The sequence below is a fragment of the Platalea leucorodia genome (assembly GCF_965183815.1).
Source record: "Platalea leucorodia genome assembly, chromosome: 4".
In the NCBI taxonomy this organism is placed as follows: domain Eukaryota; kingdom Metazoa; phylum Chordata; class Aves; order Pelecaniformes; family Threskiornithidae; genus Platalea; species Platalea leucorodia.
In genome coordinates, this window is record NC_138826.1 from 67,469,999 (window position 1) to 67,488,204 (window position 18,206).

Here is an 18,206-nt window from a genome sequence, read left to right on the forward strand (position 1 = left end):
CCTCCCCGTTCCCGCCTCTGCGGGGCCGCCGCCTCGTCCCATCCCCTCAGACGACTCCGGGGCGGGGCTAACGCGCAGGCCCCGCCCCGCGCTGGGGAAGGGGCGGGGTCGCTCCGGATCGACGCGGCTCTTCCGTAAACACCACCCAGCCCTTCCCCCGGCCTTCCCCCCCGGGCAGGGCCCACTCAGCGCGGGGGAGTCCGCGCAAGCGCCTTCCCCCGTCAGCTCATATTTCTCCCGCTCGGTGCTCGGGCCCGGGAAGAATGAGGAGAGACGGGCTGTTTCTGTGGGGATAGGCGCGGGCTGACCCAAGTCCCTCGGGCTAACTCGCCGTTGGCAGGCAGGAAAAGGTTACGCTCCCCCCCCCCGTCACCGGCAGAGATGGACGCGCCCAAGGAAGACACTAATAGTCCGGGCTGGGCACATAAATCCGGGGGGGTTCGAGGCCCCGGCCAGCGCCGCGCAGGAGGGCGAGCTGCTGCTGCCGCCGCCGCCGCCGCCGGGCCGTGGTGAGTGACCGGGGCGAGCAGGGGCAGCGCCGGGGCTGCGGCTGAGCCTGCGGCTGAGCCTGAGCCGTCCGGCGGCGGTACCGTGCAGCACACGCCTGGGTGTCCGGGCGCGTCCTGGCGATGAGCTGCGGGGTGAGTCCGGGTCAGCGCTGGCCCGGGGGCTGCTGCCCTCCCGCGCGGTGGGGTGGCGGGCGGGCGCTCCGCTGCTCCCGCTGCAGCAGGGGGATTTCGCAGCCCCGGCCCTGGGTCCGCCGCGCACCCCGTGCCCCCGGTCTCCTGGGCTGTCCCCGTCCCTCGGTGCCCGCTGTCTGCCGGGACGATCCGTCCCGACGGGCGCAGCCGCGGGGGCTCCCCCTTCCAGCCCCGCTCCAGCAGAGCAAGGGCACCCTGGCTCCCTCCCCGGGGGACGCGAGGCCGGGACACTTGGAGGCGGGCAGCCGGGCTCGCCTTCCCCGGGGCTGGCAGAGAGAGGGTTCCCCCTTCTCTTCTCCTCCTCCTTTCCTCCCCCCGGGCCCGTCCTTGGCAACGCTGTTTGTTTTGGTCGGCGGGTGCCAAACTCCTGCCTCTGGTAACTGGTAAAAACATGGGGCCGGGGGAGGAGACGGACGCCGAAACAGATGGAGGAAGAGGAGGAGCGTGCGGCGCTGAGGGGAGCCGGCGGCGGGGCGGGAGGGGCGGCCCCGGCCTCCCCTCGGGGGCCCCGCGGCCTCGGCGCGGCCCCGGCCTCTGAGGCGAGGGCAGCTCCCCCGGCTGCCCGGGCCGCGGGGACGCCGGCTCGTCCCGCTCTTAGCTATTTCTAAGCCTCCAGCAAGAGAAGCTTATGTATGAAGGGAAGAGCTGCGGAACTAGGACGCTAAAGGAGGGAAATGTCGGCTCCAAGCTGTCAAAAATGAGGCAAATCCCGTCACCCTTAACAAAGGCTCTTTTCTGCTCCGGTGCCGTGAGTGCTGACAAAGGTGGAGTCGGGGAAAGGGAAACTCGAGCCCAAATGAGATTCAGTCGGTGCCAGCTTGAAGATAGTAAGGATCTAAGCCCAGTAGAATAAACAAAGTTAAGACATTTGCAGTGGTAAAACTGGACAGAGCACTTAAAAAGTGCGTGTGGATGGAGGGACTTACTGGAACAAAGCAGGGCTGTGGAAAAACCTTACTTCAAGATGGTATCTGAAGAAAAAAAAAAACTTCCAAACTGTGTGTGTGTCCGTCCCCCCCCCCCCCCCCCCCGGTGCTTCATGAAATAACTTCTAAGGCAAGTCTTCAGGAATAAAAAGCGTGTTTGTGTTCTCTAAAACTAATCTGATCTTGCAGCCTTGATCAGTTCTAAGTGAATGATTGGGTTGCGTGATGTGGTGACTGTATAAGAGCAAGATGCCTTTATGCTGCTATGGTGTTGTATTCATGGCATCTTTACTAAAAAGAATAATCCAAAACTGTCTAAATAGCAGCAGAAACCATGATAATTTAGTTCTTCCTTGTTAAATTAACTGGAATCTTGGGTTTTGTACATTTAGAAGCTATTTTTAGCTTGGTCTCCCATTTAGAGTATATCCTTAAAAAAACCTGCAAAATAGTGCTGATCGACAGAAAGCAAACAGTGTAATGAAGCCCACTGTGAAGGTATCCAAGCTAATATAAAAGTAAACATCAGTTGTTTTTAATGCAGGAAGAGTAAAGCAGGTTGTAACCACAGGTTCATCCTTTAATAGAATAGGTAGGATATTAGGCTGTGTATTAAAACAACAGCCTAATATGTAATACCTAATGACCAACTCAATAAGAAGATGGTATTGTCTATTCAAGGTGGTGAGTTACAAAGAGATCTTGGAAGGCTAAAGGGCTCTCTGAAATAATTTTACTTGAGAATTACATTCATCTAAACTTAAAATTACATGTGAACTTGGCCCTTAGTAATTTATGAGAAGCTCTATGCTGTTGACAAACGTGTAAGGAAAAGCAGCTCTTCCAGTGTATGCTATAAAGAAAAGGACTAAGTAAGTCTGTTTTCTATTGTTGTAACTAATTAAAAAGCCTTTTTTTCTGGTTTGTACTTCCCTTTGATATGCTCAATGAATGTACTTTTCTCTAAGCTTTTTAGCTGTTGGGCGGCATATTTAAAAACTGTAGATGGCATATCTGGATTCTGCTTGTGTATTCATGTATGTTTACTTTGATGTACTTGCTGCCTTGTTTATCTTTTAAACTTAGAATTTAGCAATAATGTTCTGAATCTGCAGAATACACCCATTCTTCCTTACCATTCCATTTGAGGCATCCTACTAGGAAATATATTTACTGTGGCAAAGACTGCGGTGGTTTTTTTTAGTGCGTTGTCTCCTGTTGCATGGCTGAAACTTCTTTAAATTAAGTCTTCTGAAGCACTCTATTGGCAACTCTGCTATCTGTATGTGTGCTTGTATTGTAGGAACAGGTGTGGTCTTAGTACATCAAAATATGTCATGGGTCTCCTTGAAATGCAAGTATTTGTTGCCAAAAGATCCTTTGCTGGGACTAGTATGTAAAGACTTAATGTATATAGAATTTTAATTTCTACCTGAACTATTTGGTCGTCTTGGGAATCAAGACTGGAGTAAAAAATGGCAATGCTGACTTGCTTCCATGGCTGGTTTAGTACTTGCTGTCAGGACCACCTTGCAAATCTGAATATTTGAATATTTATGAATTTGAATGTTTATTAGAATTATCATACTGACAGTTAAGAGGAAGTACTTGAAATTATGATGTATAAATTGTGTGAGAATTTTGGGTTTTTAATGGTAGTTTAATTTTTCCATGTTCTTAACACCTAGACTGAAGTAGTAGACACATCTTGAAGTGCTCATACCAGGCGAGTGATTTACGAGACCCTTTGGGCCAGTACACTGCTAACAACCTTAATCAATTCTTTCAATGGACCACATGCAACATTAACCTTTTTGAGGTTAGTTATTTATGTATAAAAAAAGGGGGTTTATACATGATTAAAGCTTGAAAATAGTGTTCTGATGCTGATCTAGAAACAATAGTGGGAGAGTAATGTAAGCTTTGCAGGCTCTGTAGGGTTACTGTTTTTAAGTGAGCGGTTCCACATCAAGAACCTGGAGTGCGTTCTACAGGTAGGTTACTTGTCACAACTAATTTCTAGTCAGTGCTAGCTTTGACATCTATAACACAGATCTTAATCGAAGAAATAGTCTTAGTCTCTTGTGTAATGTTAACTAGTGACTCATTTCTCATTGTAACTTGGACAAATACAATTTCCAAGTCAAAAATACTTAGCCTTTTGGTTTTCTAGGTTCTCTCTCAACTCTGTCTTGTTTAGTCAATACTGTTTTAAATATCTGCTTGTTTTCAGTTGCTTGTTAGAAATTATAAAATTGCTGTTCTAATAAGTTATGATATTAAGGATCACAATGAATGCTGTAAGTCTTGAACCCATGACCTCATGTCCTGATCAAAAGTCTCTCTTACTGGCTTCTCCAGTAAGGTAATAAACTGTCAGCTGTGTTCTTGCTGATGTGATTAACTCTTTTCACAAAAACCAGCATAAAACATTACATAAATATGGCACTCAAATGCATCCTCTTTCCTCTTGGGAGAGGAGGAATAAACATACACTTAACAAATGTTAATCATCTCAATTAACAGGGGAGTACTCATCAGTTAATACCTCGTCAAGTTATAAAGGCCTATTCAGGATGAGCTGGCACCTGAAAAATCAAACATTCTAAGCTGTAACTAGGTGCCAGCGTAAAAAAAGAAATCTTTTTTTTACTCCCTTTTATCTACCTCTTGACCCAACAATACCTTGCTTCACATAAATACACACAAAGATCATACTTTTGCTGCCAAAAGTGGCTTCTCCCAAGTTCAACAGTTGCAAAGTGCGGTATTCTTTGCCTGCTGAAGTTGATGCAATTTTATCATAAATGGAGTCATCTTACTTAAATTTGCTGATGGAAAGCATTGTTGGCTATGTCTCTTCATGAAGTCTACTACAGAATGCTTCCTGGCCGTAATCAAAGATGGACAGCTACTTTTGGTATCTGGGCCAAATTCCTTTGGTAGTAATTATGGCTGACTTCCAGGTTCTCATTTTAATATGATTATGAATGTATTTTTCACTTCCTGTCATACAGCTATTAATCATCTCTGTCGCAGTATGCAGCTGTCCAAATTCTCTGCAGTTGCAGATTATCTGCCTGGGAGGCAGCTTCTTTATGTAGACAGACATGACACTTCTCAGTGTTATTTGTCATATATGCTGAATGTAATGTTAGAGGCTCAGAGTTACCATTTGACTTAAAACAGAAAACCCTCATCCCTAGGAGGAGTATTTTTTTTTGGGTCTGTGCCATTGCCATCTGATTCTGAGCAAAGACCCACCTAAAACAGCAGGCCAGACTTCTAGCTACACCCTGTCAGAAATGTAGTATTCTGAATTATTTGCCTGTTCTCCCCCAGCAACTTCTGTGTTTGCTTTGGAGTTGTTACACTCCGTGCAGCCTGTTTGTGGAAGGAAGCTAATTGCTAAACAGCACTTGTTGGTGAAGTCAGGTGGGGGATGGTAACATCATGAGATGCCTTTATGGATGTTGAGAACTTCCAAAATTCCAACAACGAGCAACTTCAGGGGTTACCATGGGTAGTCTTTTATTTTTAAAATATAACCAATTTACAGACTGTCTCTAATATAACTATTAAAGTATGAAACATCAGAAGGTATAAAACTTTCTTGCAGAACAGGTGTAGGTTGTTAATAACTGTATGATTCTGCCCATCAAGCCAGATCCTTTCTGTAACACCTTCTTAAGAAAGGCAACTACTTTTCTTCATTCACAATATAATGATCAGTATCTGACTTTTCAGAAACAAACAAAAAATTAGTAAGTGCTGGTTTTATGGGATGTGTTATTTGTCTTTCCAGGTCTTGCTTACTGTAGCAACTAAAGTGAATCAGAATGCCTCTCAATGATGACCAGAACAGTGATTCAGATTCTTCACGCCTCTCTGAAAGCACAGCTTCTTCTAGTGACTCTGAATATTCAAGACAGAGCTTTAACAGTGATTCTTCAAGCAAACCCAGTTCCCCAGCGTGTAAGCCTATTTCAACCTTACCTGCATTGTGCATAGACAGATAAGGCTAACTTACCTCATTTCTCTTTGCTGTCATGGGTAGAACCTGGGATTCTGAATCTCTGTTCTGAGTATTCTGAGTATTAAGAGAAAGGCATGGCTTTCTCTCTGCTGTGAAGCAGCTCATCTCGTGTGTGGAACACCACCAGCAGCTGTATCCGTGGGGGTCTCCCTGTGCACTCCTTCCCTTCAGAAAGTGTAAGAAAAGTGTGCCACCGTGGACATCCTAATCTTGAGCTAATCATGACATTGGTAGTGGTCTCCCGCTCAACCAGATACGGCTTTGTGCAAAGGGTGGTTTCTTCTGTTTGCTCCAAACACTTAAAAATTAAATCTGTAACTTACACATTTATAACATTACATCAAGTTACATAAATTAATCTCATTCACATTTTTTCTTTCATAAATATTAGGATCAAACAGAAAGCACACATTTGCACAAGGCAGGTATTTTGAGTAATGAGAAAATGTTGGTTAAGATGTGCTTCATGTTCACGTTTGTAAGCATTCTCAGGCCATGCATGCTTTTTAGCATCTATGTAAGTGAAGTTATACATTAAAACAAACTTGTTAGTGGAGCTGCAATTTGCAGCTGACTCTTTGTCTTTCTTTATTACCAGTCTTCGAAGGCTTAATTCCAAATACTAAATTAAATGACAGAATTTGGGGGTTTAGAAACTCTGGGAATTTACTCTTGCTTTCCAGTGTAGAGTTTGTGTTATGTTGTTAATATTGATTTGTGAAAAGGGAGTGTAACTTACTAGGTACCTGCTATGGAGCATAAGTGGGGGGTTCTCAAGTCAGTAACTTCAGAACCTTCTCTACAGGCAATAAAACCACAATATAGCCATTATGTGCTCAGAATTATAATGGACATCTGGTATCTGTTATTGCCTATGCTTTTGGTCTGGTGGATTTTACAGAATAGTCAATAGGAAATCTGCGGAATGCAAGATCCTGTTTTAAAGGAAAAAGAATATCTTAGTTAAGATGCAGAAATATGAAATTGCTCTTCAAAATGTTATGAGGCTTGTGTGATATTACCCACACACACCCCCTTGATAAGCTGGGAGTTCCCTGAGTTAGTGTTTTAAGAAGATATAAAGACCTGGTAATCCTAGGGTGTTTCTTATAGAGTACTAGAGTTCAATTAGCAAGCAGTAAAATTTCTAATTTTAATATTTTTTCAATTGCACGTATCAACTATAGATACTTGGCTTGAATTGATCTTGTTTGTTCCAGCAGCAAGCCCTCCCAAGACTATTACATTTGATGAACTGATGGCAGCTGCAAGAAATTTGACAGACTTGACTCTAGCTCATGAAATTGCTGTAAATGCAAATTTTTGCATAAAAGATGAAGATTTGCCACGGAACAGGTAAGAGCCTGAATTTTGCAAAAAGCAGCACTGGGGTTAGGAAGAGAAATGAATGGAGCAGCAAATTAAAAACAAACAAACAAACAAAAAAAACCATCTTGGAAGGCTACAGATTTTTATCCTCCAGGAGTCACTGTCAAATCTGTCTTGCTTGGAACAAGTGTTGCAGTCCAGCTGAGTTGATGTACTGTCTTGGAGCATATTGCTCTGTCTTAAATGTCATGTGGAAGAGAAAAGGCTAATGCAATATATGAATGCCCATAGTGAAGGTGAGTATCACTGTTCTGTGCAGTTCTAAGCCCTGTGGAAAAGATGAAATGGTGGCCTTCTATGCAGTTGTATGTAGTAGCTCATTGGTGCCATAGTGATAAGAAGATAGAGCTCATCATGAACATAACTCTAACATTAGCCCAAGAAGAGATGCAAAAATACCTGGAGGTCCAGAGGAAGTGAGAAGTAGCTTCCCTAATGTAGGTAGCTAAAATGTTCTTGCTTACAGACATGTCTAACTTAAAAATGACCCTGGTCTTTACTTTGAGAAAACTTTTATGTAAAAAGCAAATAGGTTTTTAATTGCACAAGTCCCTTAACTGATAATTGGTTATATGACAGAGAATAGTTTTTGAGAAAGCTTTGTATAAAACATACCAGTCTAGGACAATGAATACAAGTTTGATAACGAAAAAGGAAGGGTAGTATCTCTTTACCTACATGTGACTTGCCAGCACCACTTTATAAATACAGGTGTTTTAGGAAAGACTTGTCAGTCTAGACCATGTTTTGGGAGCTGATGATCCACAGCCCAAGAAAGATATGGTTGCAGGGCACAATAGCTGATGAGGTGTTGTGTGTTTCCCAACAAGTGATTAGGCTGATCTAAAACACTTTTACTGAGGATGACAGCTAATTGGGAGTCATTTCTTTATCTAATTGACTTATTCCACAGCCTTGCAGGCACAGTGAAACAAATAGTACACAAGGCGTTTTGGGATCATTTGGAATCGGAACTGAACGAAGATCCTCCAGAATACGAACATGCTATCAAGCTCTTTGAGGAAATTAAGGAGGTAATGTTCCTCCTCCCCTGCTCCTAGTATTGTTTTGTCAGCTTAGGTCTGAGAGTCTCTTACTTCACTGAAGGGTCTGCTAACTCAGTCAAGCCAACACCTTCAAGTTCTGTCTTTTAAGATGAAACGATGATTATTCAGAACTGCAATAGGTGTCTATTTATAGTATATTTATATTAACCATAAATATAGCCACACATGTGCAGTGGCGTGTCCACTCAACTTTCATTGCATGATGGTTAGATACAAGTCAGCTATTTTCTCAGAGCTTCACATCTCTACTAACCTCTTTCCAGCAACATACTGTGAGCTTAGGGCATGAACACAAGTATAAACATGACTGCACCTGCCCAGACAGACTTTATTGTTTATGATAATCATACAAGGGAGCATACAAACCTTCAATCCTGGCACAATACTAAGTCTTTCAAAATTTTTAAGTTAGTAAATGTTTGTTTTACAGGGCAGCCTCCCAGTTTTTGAATGAGTCTCATTGTTGACATGCTTTCTGGTTTACTGGCTTTGAGCATTTTTGCAGAACTGTACTGTGATCCTTTTGACAGTCCTTTTCCTGCTATCTTAGATGTGTTCAGTCTTAGCGTGTCTTATTATAGTTGGTCACCTAAATACACTTGACACATTAATATAAAAATCTTATTTCGGTGTGTTTACTACGTGGTTTGGTTTTTATTGATAAGCTTTTCCTTTTTTTTTTTTTTCCCCCCACTTTAGATTCTTCTTTCCTTCCTGACTCCTGGAGCAAACAGGATTCAAAATCAAATTTGTGAAGTTCTAGATACAGATCTTATAAGACAGCAGGCAGAACATAATGCTGTTGATATTCATGGGCTAGCTAACTATATTATCAACACTATGGGAAAGTTATGTGCTCCGATAAGAGACAACGATATAAAACAGTTAAAAGCAACTGACAATATTGTAGAATTACTGAGGTTGGTATTTGGGTGGCTTTTTTAGAGGAAAAACTTCTTCTCTGAAAGAGTACTGGGCAGTGGAAGAGGGGAGCTAAAGTCTCAGAAAGAAGTCTTAAATTGTGTCATTTTGCATAACACCTGCTTTCAAACCAGAAGAAAACTTATTCTTATACAGAAGCATTAAAGGGGAGGAGCTATGACACCCTGTGACCAGAATATTATGTGTATCTTACTTTTTAATGAAATGAGTAGAATGCCTAGATCAAACACTATCAGCTCTGAATATCTAAGCCACTGAACAACAAAAAATGCACTCTTGCAATAATCTGTGTTTCGGAGACTGCTTTTTCAGTCTTGTTCATCTCACAAAACTTAAGCAGCACATTTGTACTGTTCCTTCTTGAACTGTTTATTGCATGCTTCCTTTAGGAGGCCAAACTTTGGATTTAAAAATCTCTTTAGTAAAGATCTTTTTACTTGTACTTCAGTAAAACGTGCATAAAAGGGCAGAAACCAGTTTACTGTGCCTTAGGTACACTGAAATATTAAGAGTAAATGGTAGTTGTTGTTCTACAGTTTTATTGCAACTTAGATCATATGCAGGGACCAAAGCAACTGGGTCAGAAGTATTGTTTCTCTTGGTGCAATTAGAGTGACTAAAAAGTTAAAATCTGATCATTTCAGCTGAAATGTACCAATTGATATAGTTCTTGAAAACCCTTCTCTTGCTGTTACAGGGTTGTAGCATTTAGTGATGCTACGTATTTGTCCTGTTCTCTGTAACTTACACCAAGCCTTATACACAATACTCCTTCAGGTATCCTGGAAGGTAGGCAACATATCTGTTACACTGAAATACCAATGAAGGAGTTTACTTCTCCCAAATTGAAATTAAACTGCTAATGTAGGTAGGTGTACCTCACATGTGCTGGTTAAAATCAATAAACTATTGTAATTGTCCAATTTTAAACTCCTCCTTTCAGACAAATATTCCGTGTTTTGGACCTGATGAAAGTGGATATGGCTAATTACACGATTCAAAACCTTAGGCCATACCTTCAGCGTCATTTGGTGGACTACGAAAGAACAAAATTCCAGGAAATTCTTGAAGAAACACCAAGTAGGTATCATGCTATATTTAATTTAAACCTTTCTTTAAAAAGTGGACTGTTTAAAGACATGCTATATAAATCTATCAATTGCAGTTAATTTGGAGGAAAACTTCAGTTTCTTGTCTGGATCTAACTAATGTAAAGCAAGCTACCAATGGGCAATTGCTTAACTTGCTATAAAGTATGTTTATCTGTAATCTGGGGTGCTTTCAGACAAAGTTGTATTTGTTAAATTGGTTGGTATCTGAAAAACAAACAGTGGCTTTTACTGTCTGGAGGCAGAAGTCCTACATACCGAACGATGAAACTTTATCTCTTTTGTATGCAGCAAGTCTGTTGTTAGTCTGAAGTAAACATGTAAAACCAGTTAAGTGTGCGTGAAAGTTGGAAGGTACAGGATCAATTTTTTTAATAAACAAAAGGCAGGCTCTGAGGAAAACTTCCTAGGTGATACAAAGTCAACTTGATCCACTATTACAGGTTTTGTGTAATGTGGCTAAATGGTCTTCAGGAAAATACATTTTCCAAGAAGAAAAAGTAAACTTACTAACATCTGGAGCAGGGCCTGTGACAGAACTCTTTAAATGCATTTCATTTGCTGTTAATACAGCTTATCTCCCTTCACCTCTGCTTTCCAGACCTGTGCCCCACCTATTAAGTGGCCTCCCTGAAAGAGGGAAGAAATGCTTTGGGAACTTGGAGGCTTTTTTTTTTTTTACCCCAAAATCTTGGCTGAAGCCTAACAATTTGTTGTTGTGTTTCTACAAGCTAGCTAGAATATTAAGGTGACCAATGGAAGATGATCAGTGGAAAAAAGTGAGGGAGAGAATTTAGGTATGTGAAGACTCAGCTGTCCACTATGTTTGTTTAGTCTTCAGAAGTTCAAGCACTCTCGTTTATATGTACAACTCTTTTCCTCAAGCTAGTGCTTATTTTGATGAAAGCACGCAGTAAACCTGTGCTGATTTCCAATGCTTAGGTGCCCTGGACCTCACAACAGAATGGATAAAGGAATCAATAGAAGATGAATTGTCATCTGTTTCTGATGAATCTTCATCATCCCCTGGTGCTGATAGTAGTTCTAAGCCAATTATTAGTCCTACACTGGTGCTAAACAACGGCTACTTGAAACTCTTACAATGGGATTATCACAAAACAATTCCAGAGGTAAGAAATGTATTTCAGTGTCTTCAGATTTCTAGCTATATGAAAACATTGGTGTAGTATAATAATCCTGCTATTGATGACAATAGGTGAAGTATACTCTTGCACTTCTTAAATTTCTGAATAGTGAATTTGGAGAGTATATGCTAGTCTAGTTGCTGAAACAGCTCGCCAGCTCCACCCTAAGAGCAGTCTTGGCCATGGTCAAAGGCTGGGCCTTGTACTGACAGCCCTTGGCTTTCTGTTCTCTTTGAGAGAACTGACTATAGTCAGCTCTCTTTGAGAGAACTGACTATAGCATCCTGTTTTCCTAACAGCAGCAGGAATTGGTGGGATCACTCTTGCTTTAGAACAGAATCGGTAAAAACTTGAAGCCCTCTAAAGTAGATAGTCACACTTTCTCAGTGCGTATAAGCTATTGCTTCAAGAATCACTGTTCAGTTTTTCCCTCCAACTCCTGATTACTGACCTCTGCAACTTTCCGTAAAGCCAATTTGAAATTGGCCATCAGTCAGGGCTAAAATTAGTATCTGCAGTGAGCGCCTTAGCTATACTTAAGGTGGCCTGGCAGAGAATTTGCTAAATACATGGGGATGCTCTTAGTGCTCTCCGTCAGCGGACAGAAGGGAAACCACCTTATTCTTACTTTCCTTCGAACAATTTTGAATAAGAGCTACACGCAGGTATCCTCTGGTGGATCTAGTTTGTCATACTATGAAATTGAATGTTAATGCCCCTGTGCTTCTCAGTGGAGGGCTTTGGTTAGGATGAACTCTTTCTAACCTAAAATAAGCCACTCCAGCTACATCTTGCTCTGGGAACTACTTACATTCTTGGTATGATCAACTGGCTTTTTGCCTGTAGTGGGTTATGTGTCACTTGCAGAACCCGCTCTGGTGGTTGAACTGGTGGTTGTCACGCACAGTTGTTCATCACTGTGCATCATTACAGATTATGGCATTTTTCAAAGGACAGCTGAATCCAGAAGACTATTCTGTCTGTAACCTTGATCACTACAATGTCCTCCGGATCCCTTGAGCATTCCACCTCATGAGCTGAACTGTTGGTCACAGATTGCTGTCAGCAGTGATGAGGAATAAGATGCAATGTCCTCAGCTTCCTCTGCACTGAAGGCATTACCTTTCTTCCCACCACAGGCTTACTTCTGGTACTCGTACATAATGCCACTTTGTGCAACACTACATATTCAGGGTATTTCAGCTGCTGTCTCTTCTGACTTTGCATATTTGTGATTAAAAATATTAATCCTTCATGACTGCATCCTACAGGTGTCCTTTTCCCTGCCTCTCTTCCTCCATATTCCTAAATTAGTATTATTGTTTCAATTCTAGACTCTAATAACAGATGAAGTTCGTCTTCAGGAGTTGAGAGAAAAGCTCAATCAATTAAAAATCATAGCTTGTGTTTGTCTCATAACAAACAATACTGTGGGTGCAGCAATTGTAGATGTGCCTGATTTTGCTGACCAACTGAAAAGGATCTCTGTTCCTCTTCTCGAAGGCATGAACAAGAAGTAAGGCCTTGTTTTTATTGCTCCTCTTTTTTTTTTTTAACAGGAAATACCAGGTGGATCTGAAAACTCTTGGAAACAATTCAAATGTCATAGCCAGTGCTTGTTAATACTAGGAAGATACGAAATCTTAATAATCTGTATCTATAGCCCCTTTACAATATAAGTTCACTGTATATTAGGCACATGTTTTCAAAGTTATATTTTAATGAAGTCTTAATCTTGAGGTTAGTCTACAGAATTTGGAGTGCAGTACTATAGTTCATTCATATGCTCCTAATACAGGAGAGACTGTGACAATACATTAATTAAATCATCTTGCCAGTTGCTTCAAACTTGTTGTAGGTAGTTTAAGCTATTTGGCTGCCTATTTCTGCTGCCACTTGCACTACAAGGAAGTCTGATGTGATCTGAAAGCATGTCTCATAAAAATAGTTTTCCACTCTGCTTTTTCTCATTAAATGCTATGTGTGTGGCCCAGGAAAACACCTAAGTGTAAGGGCAAAATGAACTGGTGCAACTACTGCACACTTGAAATGCTTTTTCCTGTTTGAATCACAATTAGGTCCTTATTTTATCTTCCACATGGAGATTTGTCCTGTATCTGTAGATGTACATAAATCTACAAAAGCAAAAGAACTTTTCTAAATTCTCTCATTGCAGAGAGCAGGTTGAAAATAAAAGGGAAAGGAGACAAGGGAGGTCACCTTATAACCTGTGCTACAGAAACTGCAAAAGTTAATGCTTTTCTATTTCTTTCTTCCAGAACTTTTGATTTGAAGGAGGCTCTGAATGCTATTGGGGTCCAGATTTGCAGCAAAGTGAACAGGTCTCTAACTGAAAGAGGTCTTCCTACTCTTAATGAAGAAATGCAGAGTAATTTAATGGGTCAAATTGCTCATATTGTTGAGGAGAATAATCCCGTCAGTTCCTTGATTGGTTAGTAAGATAATGCATAATTGTCTTACTGTATGTGTCTGTATATAAACTTACTTCCAGCAAGCTTAATCAGCTGTCTAATTATTTTTTAAAAGCACTTTCTTACTGCAATAAAATAACTGGGTCAACTAAGAGCAAGGAAATGTTTACCTATAGATGGTGTTCTTGGTATGCTGCAGAACATGGTTAGTCGCAGCTAGAAACAATGTTAAAAGTGTCTGTACAAACAAGCCTAGAGGTGCTAGTATTTTGGAGAAGCATTTGGAAAAATGAGTGCTACTCAGTCTCACCTCTGTCAGTTCTGGGTTTAAACCTAGTGGTCTTTTTCCTTGAGTCTGCTTCATATTAGGTCATGTAACTTGTTGCAGCAGGTTTATGCTGTGTCCACCTTGCAGGAGCCAACTTTTAAGAAGCTTTCAGTATTGTTTCCCGCTGCAGCATGGGGTTGGTAAAGAGTTGTTACCTACGTTGTTGGATTTTTTTTTTGTTGCTGTGCTGATGTGCAGGGCGCTTACGAAGCGAGTATGGCTTCATCTTGGGTTTACATTTGTTCTGAGCATGCTTTATATTCCATTTCAGACAAACGAATCCAGTTCTTCATGAGAGGCTTCCTTGCTCTTCCGAGTTTTCAGAAGTGTATGCCTACTATGCCAGGAGGCCTTTCTGTGATTCAGACAGAGATGGAGTTCCTTGGATCTCAGTATGCAAGCATTGTAAACTTTAATAAACAAGTGTATGGACCATTCTATGCAAACATACTTAGAAAACTACTTTTTCCTGAGGCACCAATGGGGAAAGCAGAAACAGAAACACCTACCAATTAAAAAATATGACCTGTTTCTGTACCCCCTTTTTTAACCTTTCAAGACAGTGATCTGACTTCCCTACTAAGAACAGCCCACTCCAGTGACTATTAATGAGAGAGATCTTGTAAAATGTATGCGGATAGTTTCTGAAATTCACTGGAAAGAAATTAATTTCACGGACATACATATTTAATAGACTAAATTGTTTAATGGATTGTGTCACTTGTAACAGCCACCGAATTATTAGTTTTCAAGGCAAGCATTTATTATGATTTGCAGTGGGAAAGCTGGCAAAAGTATTTATTGTTTTGCCACCATTAAAACATAATGTTATTTTTCAACTTAAATATATTTACATATAGCAATGCAATTATGAAATGACAAAACAATTGTAGATAAAATGTACTGTGCTTACATTGTATTTTTGTAGAGCAACATCTAATAAAACAATTATGTTTCTGAGAAGACTTTGAAGCAAGAAAGTATAGCATAACTGCTTTTGTAACCAAAACCAGGTTCATACTAGGCCAAGTTCTGGTACTCCTGGAATTATTGGAACCAGAACTTAGCCTCTGTTACATTAAGGAATGCCAGTATTATAAGCAGTTTGGAGTATAGCAGTTACAGAAGAAGCACTCACCACTTAAAGTAGGAATCATTCAGAACTTCTCAACTGTAATTGAGTTTAATGATAAACACCTAAGAAACATGATGTTGGGGGGGTGGAGTAAGTTTTTGTATATAATGTTTATAAGCATTTTGTTTATCCAGTGGAGGTCATATGGATCTTAAATCTAATATGTGTATGTACTGATCTTTCGATCTTAATGGGTATTAAGTATTTTTAAGGTAGGTCTTCTGACCTATATTCCCAAAAGCACTTGAGAGTGACCTTACAGAGTACCACAGAGCAACTTCCCCTTCTCTAGCCTGTTGGATGAGGGCATAAGCTTTTCAAAACATACTCTTGGGCCTGAAAGGCAGAACCCAAATGATTAGTCATTCTTGAAAATGTGATTAGATTCACTTTCACTGAGCCTGTGAGAAACACTGCAGTTTTCTTCAAATTCCTTTGGAATAGGCCCCAATACTTAGTTCCCATTAAGGCATCAGGAATCTTGCATGCAGAAATGAATACGCTTGAAACTGAGAAATGTGGAAGTAAACTTCTGTAAGTTTATACAGGCTTTATTTTGCATATTTCAGATTACTGGGAATAGATCGTGCTGGAATATGTATTATAGACATGTTCTTGTCTATGAAATTGAATCATAATTTACTTGAAAATGATCTTTTAATATATTACCATATAATAGTCCTTTTAAAATGTCATATATATATATATAAAAACTCCATGTGGTACAAGTTATATAGCTTGTTTTTAATACTTTATATTACAATCTATTTTTTATGAAGAGACAAAATAATCACCCGTAAAAGCTTAATGTGTCACACAAATTATGTATGTACATTACGATGTCTATCATAAAGGTCTAAAAAACTGGGCATTATTAGCACTGTGGTTTTGTAGTCCCATTTTTACAGAATTGTGTACTCTTTTTAGTACAGGAAATGTACTTCTAGTCAGTTGTTCCTCAGTGTCCGAGGACTTTGGCCACATGTACATGATAAGAAAAATTTTCTTCAAAAATGCCTTTTTAGAAAAGAAATTTTTCTAGTGTACTTCTGCTCTATCCTGTGTAAAAACATTGCACAAAATAAAGATGAATACATATTTTAAAGGGAACTGTTTCCTGAAGCCTGAAAAACCTGAGAAAGGAACTCTTAGAATATAGTAATTGTGCCACTAGGTAAAACAGGCTTGCTCAGATGAATATGAAATTTTGATATGCAATTCAAAATCAGCAAGAGGAATGCATTTCAAAAGCAATTATGGGGAATTAAATCTTAGTGATTTGCCACATCTTTAGAAATATGTAAATTATTTTGAGCTTCAGCCAAAAGAGGATTTTATGGACATTTGAAGATGATTTAGAACATGACTATGAAATTTTTATCATAATACTTTATATGCACTCTATTGTAAAAATAAATATCAAACTATAGATCTTTAATGTACTGGGGAAACTGTTACACTAGTTTTTACCAGTAAATACTCAAAAATGAGGATTCATTGGGGTTTTTTTGTGATTAAGATGACTTTCAAAGGGCATTTTATAGCATGGCCTATGTTTCAAGTGGTTGTTTAATGTATCTTTATTTAATGTTTCAAACATGGACATTGCATCTGTTTAATGTCATGTGCTGCATGCTGTTTATGCTACTGTGGCTGAAATGCACTTGCCTCTACTCTGAAGTTGTCCTTGTGAAACAAGATGCCATTCTGTAGCAGCTTTCTTTGTTGAAATACAAATACTTGGGGTTTTGTATGCATTAAATTTTGTTTGTGATACCACTGGTGATGAAAAGCCATTTGTGTAAACTTTCTTAAATGTAACGAATTGTTAAATGCCGAAGATAAAACAACTGCACTAATAATACGTTGTGACTCTTTCTTTCTAACTTCTCAGTTGCAGCTGGAGCGTAGAGTAGTGACTTTAATCCAGCTGCACAAACAACATTCAAAACAGTCACCTTGGATGAAGGTTGTATTGGGTTTGCATGGCAAGGTTTTGGTAGCGGGGAGGCTACAGGGGTGGCTTCTATGAGAAGCTGCTAGAAGCTTCCTCCATGTCCAACTGAGCCACTGCCAGCCGGCTCCAAGATGGACCCGCCGCTGGCCAAAGCTGAGCCCATCAGCAACGGTGGTAGCGCCTCTGTGATAACAGATTTAAGAAGGGGGAAAAGTTGCTGCGCAACAGCAGCTGGGAGAGAGGAATGAGAGAAACAACCCTGCGGACACCAGGGTCAGTGAAGGAGGAGGAGGTGCTCCAGGCCCTGGAGCAGAGATTCCCCTGCAGCCCATGGTGAAGACCATGATGAGGCAGGCTGTCCCCCTGCAGCCCATGGAGGACCATGGTGGAGCAGATCTCCACCCTGCAGCCCGTGGAGGACCCCAGGCCAGAGCAGGTGGATGCGCCCAAAGGAGGCTGTGGCCCTGTGGGAAGCCTGCGCTGGAGCAGGCTCCTGGCAGGACCTGTGGCCCCATGGAGAGAGGAGCCCACGCTGGAGCCAGGTTTGCTGGCAGGGCTTGTGACCCTGTGCAGCCTGTTCCCGAAGGACTGCACCCCGTGGAAGGGACCTATGCTGGAGCAGTTTGTGAAGAACTGCAGCCTGTGGGAAGGACTCACATTGGAGAAGTTCATGGAGGACTGTCTCCCGTGGGAGGGACCCCACGCTGGAGTAGGGGACGAGTGTGAGGAGTCCTCCCCCTGAGGAGGAAGGAGCAGCAGAGACAACATGTGACGAATTGACCGCAAACCCCATTCCCCGTCCCCCTGTGCCACTGGCGGGGAGGAGGTAGAGAAAATCAGGAGTGAAGTTGAGCCCAGGAAAAAGGGAGAGGTGGATGTTTTAAGATACGGTTTTATTTCCCATTCCCCTACTCTGATTTGATTGGCAATAAATTTATTTCCCAGAGTTGAGTCTGTTTTGCCCATGACGGTAATCGCTGGGTGATCTCCCTGTCCTTATGTCAACCCACGAGCCTTTTGTTATATATTCTCTCCCCTG

General features: G+C 41.2%; 1 protein-coding gene across 10 annotated transcripts; it reads left to right on the forward strand.

Annotated features, from left to right (window-relative positions):
* The first annotated feature begins 214 nt into the window (after positions 1 to 214).
* TCP11L2 (t-complex 11 like 2) lies at positions 215 to 17,060 on the forward strand. Of its 10 annotated transcripts, none has more exons than XM_082308254.1 (11): positions 236 to 641; positions 3,316 to 3,446; positions 5,433 to 5,602; positions 6,884 to 7,019; positions 7,966 to 8,086; positions 8,819 to 9,039; positions 10,005 to 10,141; positions 11,113 to 11,300; positions 12,650 to 12,831; positions 13,595 to 13,767; positions 14,347 to 17,060. In XM_082308254.1, the coding sequence occupies exons 3-11, from the start codon at positions 5,467 to 5,469 to the stop codon at positions 14,589 to 14,591; spliced, it is 1,539 nt and encodes a 512-aa protein (XP_082164380.1). In that variant the 5' UTR covers positions 236 to 641; positions 3,316 to 3,446; positions 5,433 to 5,466; the 3' UTR covers positions 14,592 to 17,060. The 10 variants fall into 10 exon arrangements, with proteins under 10 accessions (XP_082164381.1, XP_082164385.1, XP_082164386.1 ...); XM_082308256.1 differs by having other exon boundaries at positions 236 to 509; XM_082308261.1 differs by having other exon boundaries at positions 238 to 641; positions 6,887 to 7,019.
* Positions 17,061 to 18,206: the final 1,146 nt, after the last annotated feature.

Coding starts and splice junctions, on each gene's coding strand:
- TCP11L2 (XM_082308259.1), top strand. CDS start 5,467: ATGCCTCTCAATGATGACCAGAACAGTGATTCAGATTCTTCACGCCTC. Junction 9,040..10,004: donor AATATTGTAGAATTACTGAG/GTTGGTATTTGG, acceptor TCCTCCTTTCAG/ACAAATATTCCGTGTTTTGG. Junction 10,142..11,112: donor AATTCTTGAAGAAACACCAA/GTAGGTATCATG, acceptor TCCAATGCTTAG/GTGCCCTGGACCTCACAACA.